The sequence below is a fragment of the Silurus aristotelis genome, assembly GCF_946808225.1.
Source record: "Silurus aristotelis genome assembly, chromosome: 21".
NCBI lineage: Eukaryota > Metazoa > Chordata > Actinopteri > Siluriformes > Siluridae > Silurus > Silurus aristotelis.
Genome location: NC_139594.1, coordinates 10,863,929 through 10,886,172, shown reverse-complemented (window position 1 = coordinate 10,886,172; position 22,244 = coordinate 10,863,929). Strand labels below are relative to the sequence as shown.

General features: G+C 35.5%; 1 protein-coding gene across 2 annotated transcripts in view; it reads right to left on the bottom strand.

Moving 5' to 3' along the window:
- csmd3b (CUB and Sushi multiple domains 3b) overlaps positions 1–22,244 on the bottom strand; it is a 399,549-nt gene that overhangs the window by 264,527 nt on the left and 112,778 nt on the right. For both annotated transcript variants that reach the window (XM_083523961.1, XM_083523962.1), the window contains exon 4: positions 12,545–12,739. In XM_083523961.1, the coding sequence (XP_083380087.1) occupies positions 12,545–12,739 (195 nt within the window). The remainder of the gene's footprint in view (positions 1–12,544; positions 12,740–22,244) is intronic.

Here is a 22,244-nt window from a genome sequence, read left to right as displayed (position 1 = left end):
ACTTTCTTCTGTTACGCATGAATTTCAAAAATGATACGTCTATACTTAATGTCAAAAGTTGGAGTTCTACAGAACCATTATACTGTATATTTATGGCTATTCTCTCTGTGTATTTATAAGACATGGGTCTAAGTCTGTCTAAGACTGTCCATCACATGCATACAAATCAACTAGCATTGCACCTGACTTTCACATTTAATGTCAATATACTGTACTGTATCATGCTAAGCTATAAGTGGAGCCTCAGCACTCACCCCATCCCCCGGCTCAGCTTCAGAAGTGTACCCAAATAACCTAATCCCAGGCTACACTTTATTACTATGTAATAGAATTAACTTTTCTATTTTCTTTTCTTTGTATATTTCATAGGAATCATTAGTTACTTTTTCTCTGTTACATTGTATCACCAATGGTGGCCCTACCGGAAACATTAAACTCCTGCTTCAATAAAGTATATATTCCTCCTTGTCATGACAGTGTCTTAATTCACAAATGAATTTAGGTACATTGTAATTTCTTTCATGATTAATAGCATTAGATCTAGTCAGGATTATAATTGCAGAACTGCTATGTGGTGGTGAGGCAACAGCTCATTTTATAAACAAGGTTCTCTGATTACAACCTACATCCCAATTATTGTCTATGAACATTTGCTGTAAGTAATGACCAAATTAATAAACTTGCCAGTGCATGCAAAAAAATTATAAAACAAACGTTTATCTGCAAGGCTGCTGGAATTGCTCTCAAAAACCAAGAGGTGATTTGGGCACCTTATGCAGACGCCCTCTGGTTAGCCCCTACTAGAACCCTGTCAGACACATCCCACTGGGCAAAAGCCTGAGGCAGACCCAAAACCTGCTGCGAGAGAGATTATATCTCATAGTTAGATGTCTGTCTGTTCCCCCAGGAAAAGCTGTAAGCTGTGGCCATGGACAGAGAAGTATGGGCTGATGTTCTCAGCTTGTTTCCACAGCAACCACCAGCAGGAAAAGTCAAAGGAAAATGAACAAATTAATAAAAAAACAGAAAAGAAAAAAAAAGAGAAAGATTTTCTTTACTGCAGCAAAAAGGAGTGACTGATTAATGTAGCATCGCTGTGTGCTATTATCTGAGTTACTTGTTGCTGATGTTACAGTATATGTCAGTACCTTTTGCTCAGGTTATGATTGGAGGACTTTTAGAACACCCTTGACAAATTGTTTCGAAATTTCCCTGCAGGATCATTCCCTGTAGTAGAATGTTGTCAACACTTGTGGCTCCATTACACTGAATGGAAAAAAAAATGATCCACATTAATTTCTTCTTTATATGCTCAATGCAGTACAAAAAGTCGATTAATTACACAATGCTATTTTTTTTTTTTTTCATATCAGAATGCATTAGTCTGATGCAGAAAGGTTGACATTAATAATAAAGGCATGTTGTGTCAAACTAATCGCTCATGTTTATAAGACATGTTTTATTTAAGAATTCATTTGTAGGGCAAATAAAATGAATGTATATGTCATGCAATGCTTGCGCCCTGCAGCACATTTAAAAGTAGTTATGTGGCATTCATTTTAAATACTGCATTCAGGCTTTCACATTCAAAACAGCATATGCATATTTAATGTTGCATTCACAAGGAATCTGTTGGGCTCTGTTGCATTTTGTGTGAAAGCTTGAATATGAGTTTTGCTTTTAAAACAGTTTAGCTAAAGTGGCTAAATAGCTCATTGGTTAATTAAGGGGCAAAACGTCCTTAGAGGCTTATTGATTCTTTCACTCATGCAATGAATATTTACAGGGATTTTCCCAAAACATTGCTAAGAGTGCCTGACCTTCAAAACTTCTGCTGCTCTCTACTTTTATTTTTCTTTCTTTTTCAATCCTGCCCACTAGCACATAACAAAAAAAATTAATCTGAAAAAATCTGCAATGATCATAATATAACATTAAAGCTACCTGCTAAAATTTTGTTAAGGTGCTTGGGTTTCATCAATACAGCTTTTACCCATTTAGATATGGTCTAGATCTGGAACCAAGATCTTCTAAGATGATCCTTAGAAGTTCTAAGAAGTCCTGTGAGTTACTGAGGTTGATGACTTCCATAGATTGGTCTTATTTGCTTTACTATCCTACAGATACTTAGTTGAAATCTGAATAATTTGAAAACCAAATCCACACCTTGAACTCTTTGTCATGTTCCTCAAACTATTCAATTGATCAAAACCAGTGTGACTTTTTTCAACAATTTCTTCTATCAGTTAAGACCAGATGGAATAGCTGTCAGTGGTTCACCACTGTGTCTTTAGAGCATTCATGGTAGGTACTAACCACAGCATAGGAGGAACAAATCACAACAACTACAGGTTTGGACTTTGCTCTGACCTAGTCTAACTATCACAGTTTGGCCCTTGTGAAAATCACTCAGATTCTAAATCTTGCACATTTCTCCCATTTCCAACACATTCCTGTTGTTAACTGACTTTTCACATGCTCTCTAATATATCCCATGCCTTGACAGATGACACTGTAACAAGATAATCAATGTCATTGACTTCACCTGTTAGTGGTGGTTCGAATATAATGGCTGATCAATTTATGTATGAACAGAGAAAACACAGGTGACCAAGTGACATTGAGTGTTTTCTTGTAAAAACTAGCTACAGGAGTTTGCCTGTTGTATCACACCACACGGGTCAGCCTTCGCTTCCCACGTGCATCAATAAGCCTTGACCGCCTATGACCCTGTCGCCGGTTCACCACTGTTCCTTCCTTGGACCACTTTTCATAGTTACTGACCATTGCAGACCAGAAACAGCACACAAGAGCTGCATTTTTGGAGAAGCTCTGACCCAGTTGTCTAGCAGTCACAATTTGGTGCATGTCAAATTCGCTTACATCCTTACGCTTGCCCATTTTTATCCTGCTTCTAACACATTAACTTTAAGAACAAAATGTTTACTTGCAGTCTAATATATCCCACTCACTATCACGTGCCATGATAAACAGATAATTAGTGTTATTCACATCACCAATTATAATGGAATGCCTGATTGTGCATGTTCTAACTATAACTATTTGACAAATACTATGTTGTGAGAACTTTGTTAACCCCTTACTCCGTGTGGATAAACGTGTGAAACTGATGCAAAAACTTAATTGCTACTATACTAAATTTAAAGCATACTGTACAAGCCACAGAGACAGGATCACTTGGGAGTGTTAATCCAAAGTACTTAGTGCAAGGCCTTGTTTCACAATGATCAAAGACTAAAGACTTTTGTGCATAAACCCCCTGTTTATTAATTAATTTATTTTTTTTTGCTGAATTCCTCAGTCAATTAAACCCAGACAACCATTATAACCTTTCTTTCTTTTTCTTTCTTTCTCTTTCTTTCTTTCTTTCTTTCTTTCTTTCTTTCTTTCTTTCTTTCTTTCTTTCTTTCTTTCTTTCTTTCTTTCTTTCTTTCTTTCTCAAATATGACAGAAAAGAGTTCTTGGTAAGGCTATTATAAATTGATAAAAATATCTGATGTGATTGTCTCAACCTGCACATTTTACTAACTGAGATAGATGCACAGCAACACCATACACTGGCAATACAGCTCAGCTTTTGAGATGACATATTTTTAAGAATCTGTTACAGAAAGAGTATGTGATTTTTATACAGCACTTTCATGGCCTCAGGTTTTTATGACAGTGAGAACCCTTTCCATTACATCAAAGTAGTCATGTTTCATGTTTTTTAATGTGTTATAAAAAGTGACTCATGTGAAGCCTCACAGTTTCACCAGTGATTTCACCTTCACAAAGATCCTCTCTGGATCACAACTCCATCCTTATAAAATTCTGGATACAATGATGAAGAAACCCAATATCTTTTTTTAAATCTCAGCAACTTAACATTTCAATCTACACGTTCTGCTTAATTAAGAAATTAATAGCAATTAGCTGCAGAAGAATTTGTACCATCAATAGAAATAAGTAAAGTATATACAATATAACACAGCAGCCTTGGTGTAGTCCTTCGTTGAAAAAAAATTCTCTACATAGTCTGTTTTGAACGTTTGCGGTACTGTTTCATTCAGAACACATCTTGTGAACAGGTTCATATCCAGAGCCTGACAACTTTTTTGCGCGCTGATTATGATGTTTCGGGTGATTATCATGTTGAAAGATCCCTCCACAGCCAAGATTTTTTTCTCCTTCTGCCAGAGACAAGCAGGTTTTGTGATGCCATCAATATTCATAAGAGCCCCTGGGGGACCAGACGCTGCTCAGATGTATGCTCATACATCCAATTCCCGGAAACATCCGGGAAATTTGGAAAACCTTCCAAGCGCCCAGATTGCGGTTGATTTCCTGATTGTGCAGTGTATGAAATCTTTACTGTCAGTATATCCCATCTAACTTATAAGCTAATTAATACTAAGATTTTATTAATATTCTCTCTATTTTTCCATCCATCCATCCATCCATCCATCCATCCATCCATCCATCCATCCATCCATCCATCCATCCATAACACATATTACAAACTGAGTTTCTAAAATATACTTCAACCATAAGCTCTTTCTGATCCAGAGAAGGAAAATCCCTTTCTTAAGGAAGGGACTTGAAGCAGGAAAAAAGATACAGACAGATCTTGACAGCAACGTATTTTGATGTTCTATGTGAATGTTGTAAGAATACATTTCCTGCTGGCCCTGAAGTCTGCCTGAAAACTTTAAAAGTGCTGAGACATGCCTATTGAATTATTCTCTGGTTTAATTTAGCATTCATTCGCAACAGATGTGAAGTTTGTCAGCACAGAGAACATGATTCGGCTTAGAGATGAAAATTCCATAAGGTCCATAAACGGACTCAACTATTTATGTTAAAAAGGCCATCGATTGGCAAGCCAGCCATTACTTTAGCATTTATAGTATGCAAAAGATGTTGCAGTATGACATCAGTGCATCACAGTATTACAGGGACAGAAATGTTTGTACACTGTTTTGGTTAAATTGTTAATAAACCTGGGAGCTGCATAATGTTTGTTAATGCTTTCAAAAGATACTTAGGATGCATTCATAATGACTATTCCCATGACATGTCCATACACTTTTACATTATTGCAGAAACAAATAGGACATTGTTATGGCAGTTATCTAGACGCTAAACCCATTATCTCCCTGAAACATCTATAGAATATTTCTACTGAATTCATTAACTATTCAAGAATGCACAGAGGTTCTCATACCATTAAGCAAACTTGCTTTAGACGTGTTCTTGCACATGTAACCAGCTGTTGGCATTAATACTGTATTCATCGATTAAAACCATGAATGTATTTATATATGTAATATTCTCTGTGGGTTTTAGTGGTGACCTAGGCAAACACAGCACATTTCTGGCAGATTTGTTATATTAATATATTATTTTGAGGTTCATAAATACCGCTTATCTATAAAACTAAAGTGCATCTTCACAAAATGCTGCGCTATGCTATGCTATGTTATGCTACACTGTGCCCCTGTCATGTTAAAGGTTAGCTATGATAAATCAAAACAAGTTTTCTCCCTTTTTTTTTTGCCTTAGTCACTGACTAAGGATTTTCTAATTAATTTCAAGATATAATTTGTGTCCTTTCAAGTTGACCTTGTCAGTAAACATGAAAAATAAATAAATAAATACAAGAGAATGTAGAATATTCCCATGATCTTTAGAAAATGTAGAGGATGCAAATGCCTGCACACATTTGACTTGACTTGATATGTGTAGGTAACAGGTCTGAGTGAATGTTGTCCAGAATAAGGTCAATTTTTTCATAACTTATAATAGATTACTCTCTGAAAAATTCTGATCAAGCATAAATGGATAAATTCACAACATAGTCTTTGGTTCTGGTTCCAGCAGCAAAAGCACCTATTAATAAATGTTTTAACAACAGTTTTCGAACCTGTAACATGCCCCCTTGTCTTGACCCGGTGCTGTATTACTGTAGAATTATTACCACATTAATAGCAATATTATTCAGACCTACCATAAGCTGTACACTTCATTTACCACATATATCTGCCAAGTAGATACATTTAAGGATGTTAGATCCTATTTTACAGAAAGCTGCACCAAAGTATTGTGGGATTGTTTTTGGATTTGCCACTTTAAGGAGGTAATAGTCCCTATAGTCAAAAACTGAACCCAGAGATTTTATTTCACACGTTTTATGCATGTAAAAACGAATCTAGTAAAAAAAACCTAAAACCTATATCAATAACGCGAGGTTTATGGTTTCAGTTGTATTTAATGTTTTAGCTATTATACGTAATTAACCTGAAACATTAATGCTCAGAGGTCATATTTTTATTTTTAGGTGTTTATTTTGTATTTATTTAATTTATTATTTATTTACTATTGTTTTTCACATCTCTAAGCATTTGTGGAGCCACCTTTGCCGAGATGCGTATTTAGAGCTGCTTCTGCAGAAGTACATAAGTCAGCACAAATTGTACATCTGCACACACATTATCATATTTAGGTACACAATGATAAGTAGTCATATGGAGATATATATATGATATAATCATACATGTATGTATGTATGTATGCGCGCGTGTGTGTGTGTGTGTGTGTGTGTGTGTGTATGTATGTATATATATATATATATATATATATATATATATATATATATATATATATACATACATACATACATACATACACACACACACACACACACACACACACACACACACACACACACACACACGCGCATACATACATACATACATGTATGTACATGTATATATATATATATATATATATATGTTGTTGTTTTTTTTAAGTATGTGTACATCATGAAAAGGTAATTAGCCGCTGTTTATTTATGTTCAAGTTCATTTTGTTTGTACAGTATGTTCATATATGTCATTTCTAGGCACACAAAGCCAGACTAAAGATTTAAGCCACTTTAGATACATATATAGCTATTTTATATCAGTCTGATTAAGTCTCAGATTTTAATCAGAGAGATTAAAATCTCTCTTTATGACAGTTCACTTCTCTTGAGTTTAGTGTCTTGTTACTGTTGACCTCTACCACAAGTTGTACACATCAGCAGCAAGTTTACTGGCCTGGAGTAGCATACTTATTATGTTAATAAAATGCCCTCCAAGCTTACCTGGAGGATGTCCAGACACAAAATGCCTGTGTTTGGAGCCACAAAAGGCCATATTGATATATTTTTTTTTTTAGTTCAGGGCTTTGTTCCATTTTGAATTCATAGTCCAAAAAAAACATACACTTTTCTCTAAATTATCATTTAATACATTTGAGTACAATGTTGCCTTCACAATAAATAGCCACAGAATGTGGTGGTGAGGTAAACCCCGGCGTACGTGACATGGATTGATGTAATGCCTCATAATACCGAGGCTAGGAGTCATCTAGGTTGAACAGACATTGAAAAATCTCTCGCCTTTACCGAAATACCTGTGTAGCAGTGCTGTCGTTTTGATTTCATACTATAACTTGACAGCCTGCTCAACACTCCCTCAGGAAACAGTGCACGAAACACATACAGTCAAGCTTCCTTATAAACCTGTAAATTATTTGGACACATCTGCAACCCTAATTATATGTATTCACCTATTAGGTCATGGTGAAGAGCACCATAACATTTTGGATAATTGTTGCCTATTGGGCCAAATTAAAGCCACAATACAAATGTATTCAAATGCTTCCCTATGAGTCCCAATATCCACTTTTCTCACCCACCAGATTCTGGTCCCACCTCCCAACAAAACATAGTTCAACTACAGTAGAATATTCTGTGTGTAATATAAGTGATCAAAAAATCAAAATAGAAACAAGAACCTGAAAATATGAAAATATGTTATGAAAATATGAGTCTTCTAATGCAGAAAATAAAACAGCTAGCAAACAGCCAACATTTGTCACTTGAACACATCTTAACAGTGGCTTGCAGGAAAGAATAGTAAATAAACTTCATTTTTAATTTCTGTCCAATTCTTATTACCACTCTACATTATTAATAAAGTGTTATAAAGTGTTTGACATTTTACTGTGGACTTTATCAATCTATCAATTTAGATTTGTTTTTTCCAATTGCTGGTGGCCTTCAGAAACTGAAAAGAATTTTTTTTGTGGTTCAATAAGTATAAATAATGTTTTGTTAACTGAATGCATACTAATGTGTAGGCATGGTTTTATAACATGATTTACAATTTACAGATACGCTTGCAGATCTTTGAGCTGCATTGTGGCAATGGCGTTAAGACCTAAGGCTATTGCATAAAGATGCTCTTTTTATAGAGTGTTTTTGGGTAAGTTCTCTTCTCCATCTTTGTGCTTCTTCAGTTGGGTGCACAATTTGTACGTGTGACTGTGTGTGTGTGTGTGTGTGTGTGTGTGTGTGTGTGTGTGTGTGTGTGTGTGTGTGTGTGTGTGTGTGTGGGGGTGCTATTTAGCTTGAAAGTCAACAGTTAATACAAATGTATTTCACACTAATGAAAATCAAACCATTTGGCATTTACCTTGACAGAATTTATGAGCCTAATCATTGCAATTATGAGTTGAGGGGAAGGGGCCAGAGCTTTTAGAGAATATTAGTTTTTATAGGAGTGTTCACACCTTGTAACTGTCAATCATTTCTTATTCATAGTCAAGCTGCCATTTAATAATAATAAAAAAAGATATATATATTTGGAAAAAATAGGTCCCCTGGTGGTCTAGTGGTTAAGATGCAGCGCTCCCACCGCTGCGACCCGGGTTCGATTCCCGGTCAGGGAACCATCCCCAGCCACTCTTAGTGCCGGTCCCAAGCCCGGATAAATTGGGGAGGGTTGCGTTAGGAAGGGCATCCAGCGTAAAACATGTGCCAAATCAAACGTGCGGAGGATCCGCTGTGGCGACCCCTAACGGGAGAAGCCGAAAAGAAAGTTATATTTGGAAAAAATAACATTTTTGCCATATTTCTGGCTGATAAGTGAAGTACTGCAGTGCTAGTTTGTGGAGGTTAAAATATAATTTTTTTTTATTAATAATTTAATTGTATTTTACTACAAATTTTTATGGGACCCTGCTTACACATCTCTTGCATAATACACTAAAAAGGTTTGTGTCAAAGCTGCTCTTTTGCATCACATTCATTGTTATTCATTTGGAGCTTTGTGAATGAGTAAGAGTTTTAATGTCCTGTTATAATGTCATACGTTTGTAAGGTCAAACTGACGTTCTGACTAAATATTGTATAGCCATTTGTGCACCGTGATCTCCAACATAATCCATGCATAAACGAATTCAAATTTCTTAATATTAACAAATATTCCACTCACTCATTAGTCACTACTTTTGCTGCTATATACATATGAAAATAGTTAATTAATTACTACTTATTGTGTAGCCTGATGTGATTTAAGCAGTTTTTGCTCAGCTTTTGTTTAATACTTTGGATATTTAGCCATAAAAGTTCAGTTGTTTTGTGAAGTTCTATGTAATTTAATGTTTAACCATATAGCCATTGTTCTATGCTTCTTTATTGTTTTATATGTTGCACCACAGTTCTAGAGAAAGATTTCATCTCAATTATAAGAGGAAGATGACAATAAAAACCTACTTGACTTGAAATGGATTTAGAATGCTGTTCAGCAAACTGTAATTTTCGAGCCACAGTGCCATGCTGACAGGTTCAGGTTAACAAGTGGCAAGTGAAATCATTCATCATACAATCAGCAGTTCGAAATAAGAAGCAGCAGAGAACAACAAATAAATCCTGAGTGCTTTTAACACCACCAAGCCTGGAGTCTGGAGATTTATTTATTACTGAATTTCACCATAATGCTGACATTTGCAGATGTTCTATGTTCTAAAGGTTTTTTTGATTTAAGGTTTAATGATATTTTTTTTTGTAAGTAACGAATAAAATTGTTTTTTAGCAGCGATTCAGGTTGCTAATGAAGCAGAGAAGTAACTCTATAAGCTGTCACACAGAAAAAATAACCCACAAAATATATAAGGCTTCTTTTTAAAAAGTGTGCAAAACAAATTCATAGACAGCACTTTAAATAAACACAAAAGAAACAAAACAAATACAGAAAAAATTCTGTCCAATATGTCTTGCAATTTGATGGTTTATATTATTGAATAAGATCATTTGAATAAGAAATAAAAGGACATTATATAGTTGCATTTAAAAAGTCCTAAACACTGTATTTCATATCAAACTTATCTGCATTTTTAAATGGAAGGTGGTGAGTTGAATGTATTGTAAATATATTCTGTTTTCGCACATGGACTTTCCACTTTAATCCCAATTACAGCTTTTCAGTAGGGTTCAAACCTAAAGTCTGAAATTCTAGTCAAAATGTCATCCAATTTCACAAGAGATCAAAGAGCCCCAGTATACAATTTAACTACATTTTATACCAAATTGCTTGATAATGTCAGTGACCAGAAATTTGATTTATTGTATTATCTGGAATTACTGAACAATACTAATTACATTTTTAACAGCATTAATGAAGCTGCTGCAGCATTCTGTTAGATGTTTTTTTTTTGTTATGGATCAAATTGTACTCAGTTATATTTTTAATTGCTTATGTTTTTCTTATGATACTGAATGGCAAAGGTATTATGCAATTCTGTAAACAAATTATTTTATATTCCACAGAAGGAAGGCCAATTTCATATACCATTATAAACAAAGATAATTAACTTCTTATAGAGTATTGTTAGACTAAAAAGGCTTATTGTGTCTAAAGTCTTACATTTTCGATTGTTTTTATGATAGTGGCAATAATTCTGGACTCTTTCTTTTTCTTAACCTGTTTGACTGCATCTAAATGCCATTATCAACTGTCAAACCATTTTATATACTTTTTTAACATTTCTACTTTACAAAACATATTCCGAATAAATTTTGCCGTAACCCTAAGGTGCTACCTGAGCCCAAATTTACTGGAAAAATTATTTCAGAGTCTCTCATAAGTTTAACTGTATGACACCCAAACTGCTTATTTCCTTTTGTTTGAGTGAGAAATGGTGATACATAAAATCTTGTACATATCCTCCCCTTCTCTTTGTCCATCCACCAGTAACTAAACTCATGTCTGCAACACTATTTCCCTTGAGCCCAAGACCATGTAATGTACATTGCAAGTCACAAAGTGAATTATTCTCACTCTAGGCTACATTTTTTTGCACAAGGCATTCTATAAATTGCAATTTCATTGACAATGGGTAGTATCACATATGCCAAGAAAAAATCCCTGTGTGCACTACACATGCTGGCACATGAAACTGCCTCCTGTTCTGACGGTGCCCTGGGGTAGGGAAATGTTCCACACGGAACCACTTTTGGCTATTTGTCATTCTACCTCAGTGGCAATTTGCCCAACCAAAAGGAGTGGGATGCAAATGCCATCATTTCTGCTTCACTGTAAAATATATTTCTAGGGACCATGGTATAGGTCTATACTGTAGTGCTTGTTTAAGCTCACTCATGGCTAATGAAAATTTTAATAGCTTTGAGCATGGAACAACAAATCTTGATATGTTTACAACAAGAACACACAGACTCTTACTGTAAGCCTGTAACGCTGTAGGGAATCGGTAGCAAGAATGCAACCGCATGAATGTTTTTTTTATGTTTAGTATATGTTGTTATTGTATAGAAACATTTATAGTGTAATGTTTCTGTACAGCAGAGATACTAAAAAACAATATAGCTTAACTCAGAATTTTACATAGGTGATTTATAACGAGAAGATAATTGTTAATCCCCCACATATTCAAATAGACATTCAAAAGTATAAATTTGGTCTAGAGCTTTCCTTGACTTTTTAAGAATTGTTTTCCTATACTGTTTATATGCAGGGCATACTGTTATGCTACTGTTACATTACTATTAATGTCAGAGGGGAATAGCATTACAACTAGCATTCCCTTATTAGTGCTAACAACAACAGGATGTCTCAATACAATCTTCTACAAATGTTGTGTTTCTATGATACTTTAACAAGAAATATTCTTAATTTTAATCGTGTTTTTCTGAATTTCCATATTCGTCTGTCAACGAGTGCCTTTAAATTCCATATTTCATACTCAAACTGTGCAAAAAAAAAAAAAACCTTAAACATCCTTAATATGTAAAAGATTATAGACAGATGGAATAGTCAAAATATACACTCAAGAACCCATGCAAAAAAGCACTCAGATAAAACATAAGACCACCACACAAATTCCACTCAACAGAAATGGCGTACCGCCTTGGATATCTAGGTCTTTAGATGAATTTACATGTGTATAGACTCGTAGAACAGTCTGTATGTATGATCACTAAGAGCATGAGTACTCATACCTCATATCTTTAACCTCTGTCCACAAAAACATTTAATTCAAATATACATCAAAGACATTGTCAAAGGCCTAGAATCACAGAGGACAGTACGCCACTGACAAGAACACAGAAATACATAAAACAAACTTACAAATGCAGTGTATACTGTACATCCTGTCATGCAGCACTCACATTAACAGTTAACTGCTCAGTGCTTACCTCTGCAGATAGGGACAGGAAAGTCCCATACTGCTGCATTGCCTGCATTAGTCACACAGGTGAGTTGGGGATGGCCGTCTAACACATAGCCGCTAACGCAGCTGTAGCGGATTTTATCCCCAACGTTGAAACGGGTCCCATACAGGATTCCTTTGGGAGGGACGCCTGGGTTCCCACATGAGCTGCTCTGCAATTCTAAAAATCATAAAAGACATATTGTAACTAAATCTGCACAAAGTATAATATGTAAATATGCAAATATATACACATACAGTTTCCGAAAAAGTTTAATACCATGTTTAAAAGTTCTACCCAGTAGCCTTTTTATATAGGTTATAGTTCAGTGGATATTCATGTGAGGACAAAAAGTTTTAAAATGTCTGACTACCATTAGAAAACAAGTAAGCTAAAGCCTAAAAAAAAAAAAAATCATTTTCATTTAGATTTAAATAGTGGTAATGAGTTTTATCCTATTAACAGCATTGATAGTGGGGGTATTTTTAGTATGTGGCTAAATAAGAACTATAAATATGTATGCCTCTCTATAGTTTTGTCACTTAATGTCTAGATTTATTTCTTACTTTCACCAAGGTAAAGTAGTCATCTTGCTTGTACTTCTGCACTGACACTGGCCATGCATTCAGTGCTCATCAGTAAGACCTCAATGTAACCCAGGCACTTTAGGCAGCCTCATCTTGTAAAAGCACCAATTTGAGCTTTTATGTTGGTGTTTATAGGCCATAAAACTATGCCTCTTCTTAAGTCTATGTCTGGAGACATAGTCTGGATATGTCTGAAGAGCCAACAAGGTTGGCAAAGGAAAATAAGGACTGTCAAAGCAATGTAAACATTTGCGGAAATTAGGACAGAGCCAAGACCTCCCTTAATGTCTGTGGTGTGTATTAATCTGATGATAAGCCAAATGTTTCCATTTTCTTCTCCTCCTGTCTCATCCAGGAGTACATTCATTACCAAATCAAATTTTTTTTATCACGGTTTTACCAGGGTAAAACACCACCACCGGCGTACATAACATAACATAATATAGTACTCACTGTGACACTGATAAAGCAGTTACTTAAGATGATTTTTTTCTTGAGTCTAGATAATGAATAATAATAATATAGAATGTATGAACAAGAATTAAGATTGGCTGAAAGGGAGGTTATGTTTAAGCTTGCCTTTCAGCCACATCCTTAACATGCACAGGCCAGACACATAAGAACCACAATTATTATCATTCATTGCCTCTAACTGACCTTTGCCCTTTCCCTTGGGCTGTACAGTGCTTTGCATAAATATTAACCTTTCTTGGACTTTTCCACATTTTATAATGTTTCAAACTGGACCATGGCTATTATAACAAGTAAATAAACAAAAATTTAAAAATATTAATGAGGGATGGTTATAAAATAATCCCCTTATATTTCACAGAGTATGTGTGTGTGTATATATATATATATATATATATATATATATATATATATATATATATATATATATATATATATATATATACATACATACATACATACATACATACATACATACACACACACACACACACACACACACACACACACACACACACACACACACACACACACACACACACACACACACTTTGTAAAATGTATTCATAGCACAATATCACAACTATAACTTTACCCGACCATACAAAGTTCTATAACAGGTTAAAGAGGGGATTAGACAGGCAAGCACTTAAGTGGACTTAGGTAACTCTAAAGAAACAGGAGAGATAGAAAAGCTCAAAAACGCCACTTTGGAATTGTATAGCTGTTAAAATAAAGCATTTCACTATGCAGGGGAAGCTGTTTCTGCTGCCTGGCACCTTGTAAACAAGTGCTGAAGTATATGAATAAAGGACAACGAATGCTTTTTTAACCATGAAATCCTCTTAGGCCAATCAAAACACACTTGGAGAAAAGATAAGCACATCTATGAATGCCCCATCTATAAAAAAATGGCCATTTCTAATCTACAATAAGTTTACAGTGAAATGCATTTGCATAAGCTTTTTAACTGATTTGAACCATGATGTAGCCCAAAATGTTACTCGTTACGCCAGCAGTTCTGCTCCTTTGTCTAAGTTTCAACACCACATCAGGAGTTTTAGTTCTACAATGATAAAAATAACATCTATGCTTGCTTACTCCCTTCACTTAGCCATGACATTCCTCCTCAGTAGCCCTAAAGAGAATGATAAATAATCACTGATGCCCTGCAAACATTTAATAGATTAAGGCTGAGTACATAATAAGCACGTTTATTTTTGAACTCGCCAGTTCCAGCATATACTGTGTGAAGCAAATTAATGATTGTTACACGCTTCTCATGCCATGTAGTCATGGTGCCCAGTGTGAATTCAGAACAAAAATTCACAAAAAAAAGTAGAAGGATTTGTAGTCACCATTCACACTGTGGCATTTCTGGTCACAGCTAAAACAGGATACAATCTAAAATAACAGCCATGAGCAGGTGGTTGAAAAGGATTTATCATGTGTGGCAGATGTACTCATGCGTACAAGACCTCCAGGACTATACTTACTTAAGAATAAAACTCACATTCTACATTAAGCAATCTAGACAAAAGCACTGCAATCATCTCTGGCATGATGATGATGATGATGATGATGATGATGATGATAACAATGACAATGATCAATGAACACATTTCAACCAGACAGTGTTATGAATGGAATTAGGAACAATGACTATTCTGCCACTACATTTTACAAGGACATCATCTTTAAGCGAAAATGATAGCAAAATCCAAGAACACTTTAGAGTGAAGAAATTCAAATGAACGTTCCCTTTAACTCACTCCAGATACCAGAACTGGTGCCTAGGATGGAGCAGTCAGTTGTAGGCTTGATTGAGGATGGAATGGGAAATGGGCTCTTAGCAGTGGAATTATACTTTCTCTCTCTTTCTTTTATCTGCAGGGCCTGGTTGAGGCTGGTCATCCATCTCAGTCTGCCTGCGACATGTGCAGCAATATGCTGGACCTTGCCAAGAATCTTCTTTAGTGACAGAGAATTTTTCTTTCAGAGTGTATTACAGAGTCCATAAATTGCATTTGCCAACATGGCTAGTTAAAGTCTTGTGTTACGTCCAGAAAGGATGGAAATACAACAGTCTCTGGAAACAAGGTGCCCCAGGAGTTACACACTGGAAATGAAATGGATATAATTTAGTTGATACACTTTAATTATATGAGCATACTGCAATACTACCGCTATAAACGTTTGCATTATCAGTAATTCTTTTCTTGTGTCGCTGCAGCTGTTAAGTATTATTTATTATATCAGGTTTAGCAGTACTACTACATGAAATGGAGAATCACAATATGTAATAGTAATAAAAACAAAAAACAAACAAACAACCATGATTAATACTGTATGTGCATATGACCTTAGCATTAAACTTTTAAACATGCTGCTTATTATTATTTAGTTATTCAGCTAAAAGCATATAGTGCTTGGAACACAGCCCAAGCACTCATAAGGGAATAGAATAAATAGAATGTCTGTACCTGGTATTCAGATGTAGCCTACATAAATTTAGCTTGCTTGGAAAAAAGAAAGAATTCAGAGATCATGTGCCTAGTGTCTGGTTGGCATCTAGTTTGTACATACTATTCACTATTTGTGATAATTGGCCAATGCAAAACCTGTTAAAATTCAAACTTTTGAATTGAGATCAGGTCATTTATGTTGCTTGGGGCCCTTATTACTAAATAACTAGTGGCACAGTAAAGAACTTCATTCATGGACCTACTGACATATACTAGGAGGACAAAAAACAATAAACATTAAAAAATAGAATTTAAACATTTCAAGACATTGGCTGAATTTGAACTGTTGTCTCATCCCATCAGTGCAGGGAAGTACAACCAAGAGTTTAACGTAGTGCCTCTGACTCTTTCTGCAACACTGTCAAACAGAACTCAAATCCAAAGCAGCCACTGAGAGGAAAACAAATAGCTAGTCCCACAGGACAAAATGGCCAGTGAAGAGTTGAAGTTAAGAGCTGAGTTTAAAATAAAAATGATTTCCTCAGCCTTGTAAAAGGACCGTCTGTTGCACATGACATTAGTAACCAAATTAGGATTTAATAAAGCAAGGAACCATTACTGTAGTAGATCCATATATTCAATTTTCAAAACTAGAAGGTACATTTCTGAGTCCTACAATGCTACAATTGCTACAACCTATACATCAAAGTAATGTAGTATGCAAAAAAATGAAGCAAAACCTAAATGACATGATTCAGACAAAAATGCTATGGTATGTGTTGTGAAATTGGTATTTTGAAAACGATTCATGTCACTATGTACACCAACTTTTAAAAAAGAAGGGAGCCAATTTACACTTTATATCCCAATGGTCTACCAGACAATTTATCATCTTCTGCCAGCCTTTGGTTTGTTTGTAATGGGTCTTGAAATGACCTAATTTAGAGTAAATGTACCTTTGCTGTATTTTGTTGCTTCACATTATGGCTTCACTGATAGGAAATAACAGAGGCAACAGTGGACGTCAAGGGTTATGTTCAATAATGTACAAAGACAGACATGACAGCCTTATTTTGTGCAGTATGAATGATGTGAGTGTGCCTTCAGGTAGGCAAGCACACAAACGCACACACAGCTTTCTACACACATCTATTTAAATTCACGACTAAAACCAAAACTTTACACACTGTTTTCACTGTAAAGTTGAGATAAGATAAGAATGTTTTATTAATTATCAATATGCATAATAAAATAGAAAGAAAGAAAGATAGAAAGAAAGAAAAAAAAAAGAAAAAAAATCATAATTAATGTTCTTTATATTTTGTCACCACCTATCTGCAAGGCAAAAATGAAGACAACTGGTGCTGTCATAAGATTTCCTGATATTTAGTGAAACCTAAAGATTAGTATTGCAGCTCAATCGTGTATTGATTGAAGACCTTATCTTGTATGGATGGGCCGTAGTGATGGTGCAGTGTGGAATTCGGTCTAAGAGTGACAGACAGCACACTAATAGGCCCAGCATCAGCTGCTCACCTCTACTGCAGTGCCAATAAGTTTGATTCTAATCCAAAACTAATCAAACTAACCATAGTTTAATTCTCCAACTAACGTTTGGAAGTGTTTTTTTTTTTTTACTTGGCATTGATACTGTATAATCATATACACATAGTATATACCTGAAGTACATATTGTTCAAAGAGCGAACACTTTCACATTCACCTTCAATTTGTGTAGACCAAGGTGCATTGATGTATTGATTAGTTTATTGACTGATCGCTTTTGTGTTGGATTTTGTTTAGCTTAGAAGTGAAAACGTCAAGAAACTGCAGTGTCTTCCGGAAACGGTTTTAATCTGCTGTGATCTAAATCTGTTCCTGTCTCTCACGCTGCAACAAAGGAAGGTCATTGAGTAGCATTCACACAAGGGGGGGTATGCATATCACAGCATGGGAACCAGAGCAAAACTAAAAGCCCATTCAGCCAACTACAGTATCATATATATATCTCACATATGATCATCATTTCACATATTCCATTACAAGTCTATAGCATGGTTATGTTAGTATCAAGTAAAATGCTAAGGCAAAAATGCTAAGGAATTGTGGTAAAACAGCCTTAATAATTAGAGACATTAAATACATAAAATCTAGTCTTAGTTTAATGTTCAAAGTTTTGTTTGTGATGGTCAAAAAGATAATATAATTCAGAAGTCTCCTTTGTTCTGACAGTTCCTCGCAAAAAGGTTTAACAGGTACTCACTAAAGATTTTACCGTCAATATCCTTATGTATACTAATAGCCTGAGGGAAGAATAAATATATAAATATTATTCACCCTACATGCACAATCAAAACAGTTAGTAATGAACATTTCATGGAAGTTTAGCATTGGCTTTTTCTTTATATAGAAATCATGCCAGGCTTTTACCAATACAGTGTACTCTTAGCAAAGTTGTTCTTTATATTAAAATGCAAGTCACAGTGATGGAGAAGGAAGTTATCAAGGTGATTATAGAGAAGTCTTGTCTGATGACTGAGATCCAATGAGCTTGTTTGCTGATGTTAGATTCTGCTGAGCTCAGCAAGGTTTGAATCCAACTTTTACCATGAAGGACTTAAATGAAGGCCTAGCACAAATCACATGGAAATGAACCAAGAAGGAAACTGACTACAGTCTACCCCTGATAATTCACGGTTCGGAACTCGCGGGTTCTCATTTTGGAACCTAACTAAGTTGCGGATTATATAAAAATTTGCGGGAATCCGCAGCGGGACCGAAGTTAGGAATAACTTTTTAAACTATGTTTTCACTAACAAATTTCTTAAAAATGTTTACATCACATTATTGCATTAAAGTGACAATGTCTAGATGAATTTACTTAGGGTACCATAGGGGCTGTGGGGGTGCGTCCAAAATTCAAGGATTTTTGGAACTCACGGTGGGGTCTAGAACGTAACCGGGGGACGACTATGTTCCTATTCGTGACTAGTTTTACTAGTACTTGATACCAAAATGCATGATCCATATTCTATAATCTACAGTAACTGACCTCAACTAAAATCAACTAAGCACATTGATAGTTAGAGTAGACTTATAAAATGCAAAATGATATTATACAGTATAGTATATGGCATTATAGTATGCAAAAGCACCCTAAATTACAGGCAAACAGAAATTACTGTACTTGGTTGGTTAACACAGTGTGAGCCAAATTACTGTAAGAAAGCATCATTCTGGGATATAAAGAAAAAAGAAAAATGGTGATTTTGTTTGCTGTCCACATTTTAAGAAAAAAACTAAAATGGCAATCAGGACCATGGACAGGGTCCTTCATGGTCCCTGATGAGAAGCTTTTCATTGGTGTTAAATCTAAGGACCACAACCTCTCACTTTCAAACATGAAATATAATCGGACTACCATTCCCCTGATACTTTATAGGCAGCAGGTTGCAAAAATTTATGTCCACAAGTGACCAGGATGACAGTCAGCTGGAAATAAATAAATAATATATATATATATATATATATATATATATATATATATATATATATATATATATATATATATATATATATATATATATATAAAAACCAATGAATAAAAGAAAAAGGAAAGGAAAGGTGCTCCATCTTCACACAGCACTTACTGCTCTCACGCAGGTCAACAATTTCACTATAGAAACCCCATGAGGAGGCTTAAATGGGTATTTATTGCCAAACTGGACAGGTCTTTAAAATCATTCTCGTATTCCCTTTAAGACCAGTGCACACTATAGGATTTTTTTTTTTATTCAATTTATCCAGCTTTGCCTGTCTGGACAAATTTTTTTTTTTAGATCTGGGTGAAAAATTGCCCCTTTGAGGTTCAATCAGGAATTGTATTGATGTTTTTTTGTCTAAGACAGTGGACAAGCTAGCTCATGATAATGTGCTCGCCTGAATGCAGAACACATTTTAAATTTAATAAGATCAAATTGGGGGGAGTGGTGGCTCCAGCGGTTAAGGCGCTGGGTTGCCGATCGGAAGGTCTGGGGTTCAAGCCCCGGTATCGCCAAGCTGCCACTCTTGGGCCCTTAAACAAGGCCCTTAACCTGCTCCGGGGGTCCCTTACGAGGGAAATATCAAGGTCCGTGACGTCGGAGTGACGTGGGGCCACCTTCCCGTGGGCTCACCACCTGCAGGAGGAACCGTAAGGAACGGTGCTCTGAGGATTGGGCAGCAGTCGAAGGCGGGGGCCTGCTTAGACTGCTGCCCCCGCGACCCGAATTACAGATAAGCGGGAGAAAATGAATGAATGAATGAATGAATAAGATCAAATTGCAAAAAAAAAATAAAAAATAAAAAATGAGTGACTGAGCTCCAATGTTCTTTGTAAATTCTACACTGTGTGTAGTAATAGGGTGGGAAAGAAGTCATTAAATACACACAGTTCTCTATTGCTATGAAATTGTAGCCTTTTTGTTTTTTGGCCTGATGTTCATACGACTATGCATAAGCATATAAAGTTCTTATAAAACTGCACTAGATTGTTCTCCAACACCCACAAGTGCAATATAAAATACTGTATATAAAAATAAATGTTGATATAAAAGTCCAAGCTAAGCTACACAGCAAATGGCTAATACAAATGTGTGTGCATGTGCAGGTTCTACAAAGCAGAACCCAATCCACAAATATTTTTTATAATACATCCCGAAATGTACATGTAATCAAAGCTAACGTTTGTACTGTTCTGGACAATTAAAATGTTCGCTTGCAACATATAGCACCATTCAAGAAAAGTCAATATCACACAAGCCCAATGGTGATAAGTAATTACAATTAATTATGTAGCCCTGGGTTTTACCTTATTGGCTCCATTTGAAAGCTTTTAGCTTGCTTCTGGCAGCCTTGGATTTCCACTTACTCCTTTAAGAGAAACCCAAAATGGACTCAAAATGGCCACCAGTGAGGATAGTGCAGTGTGATGAGAATGCTTCTAATAAAATGGTAGCTGACAGAGAAGCGATAAAGGAAGAATAATGGATGGATGCATCAGTATGTCATAAAACTAAGAGCTCCTTTGGCCCATGCTCAACCCAGAAAATGGCCAAGAGAATGGTAAAGACATGAAGACACAAGATTTTTGGATAAACTGTTTATGACATATATTTATATATTATGATTATGGTTAGCCATGGAAGCACTTAGTAATATGTACAGTACTTATTTATAGATGGGCACTTGAAGTAAATTCATGCTGGGTACATCTATATTTATTGTTAAATCAGCCATAGGTGAACTGTAGCCTATAAGTGATTTTATATTTATTATCTGGGTAAAACATTTACTATAGTGTCACTTAATTGCCATTGGTCTTGAGAAGAGTACTCAATAAACTCAATCTTGAGCTCGAGTTACTGTCTTTGTGTTTATTTTTTTCACCAGTTTCCTATTTTACAAAACTATAGTTATAAGTGGATTGCCCCATAAAATATGTGAGGATATGTGTGTGTGTGTGTGTGTGTGTGTGTGTGTGTGTGTGTGTGTGTGCATGGTGCCATTTAGTTTGCATTCCTGTCTCACATCCACTGTTCCACATAGGTTCTGAATCCACTGTGACCCCGACCTGGATAAAGCAGTTACTGAAGAGGAATGAAGGAATGAAGGAATGATGAGTTCCTGATCACAGGATGGCTGTATAATGGATATTTTTGGTTTTCAACCCAGCAGTGACATTTTAAAAAAAGTTAATAAAGAGCAAAGTTGCTCTGCCTAAGACACCCGAATCACTGGAATATCAATCACCATATTTTTACCCTGCCTGCCACTACTGCTCTGAGGCCGACCCACCACTCATTAATATTATGAGAGAGCTAACAAATAGAAACACACAAACATACTAAAAAAAAACCATAATTAGTAACTCTATACCTACAAAGTGCAACTGCATGCAGATTTACCTGATAAAAGGTTCACTGAGCATAAGCTAATAAGTGGCTGTTATATATACTACATGTATTTCAAGAAAAAACAATAACAACAACAATTATAATAATGAAATAAAGAATTATTATTATTTATATTATTATTATCACCATCATTATCATCATCATCATCATCATCTCACCCACCATCTGCACACAAATTTAAACATGTAGATAGATTTGCTTTGACTTCA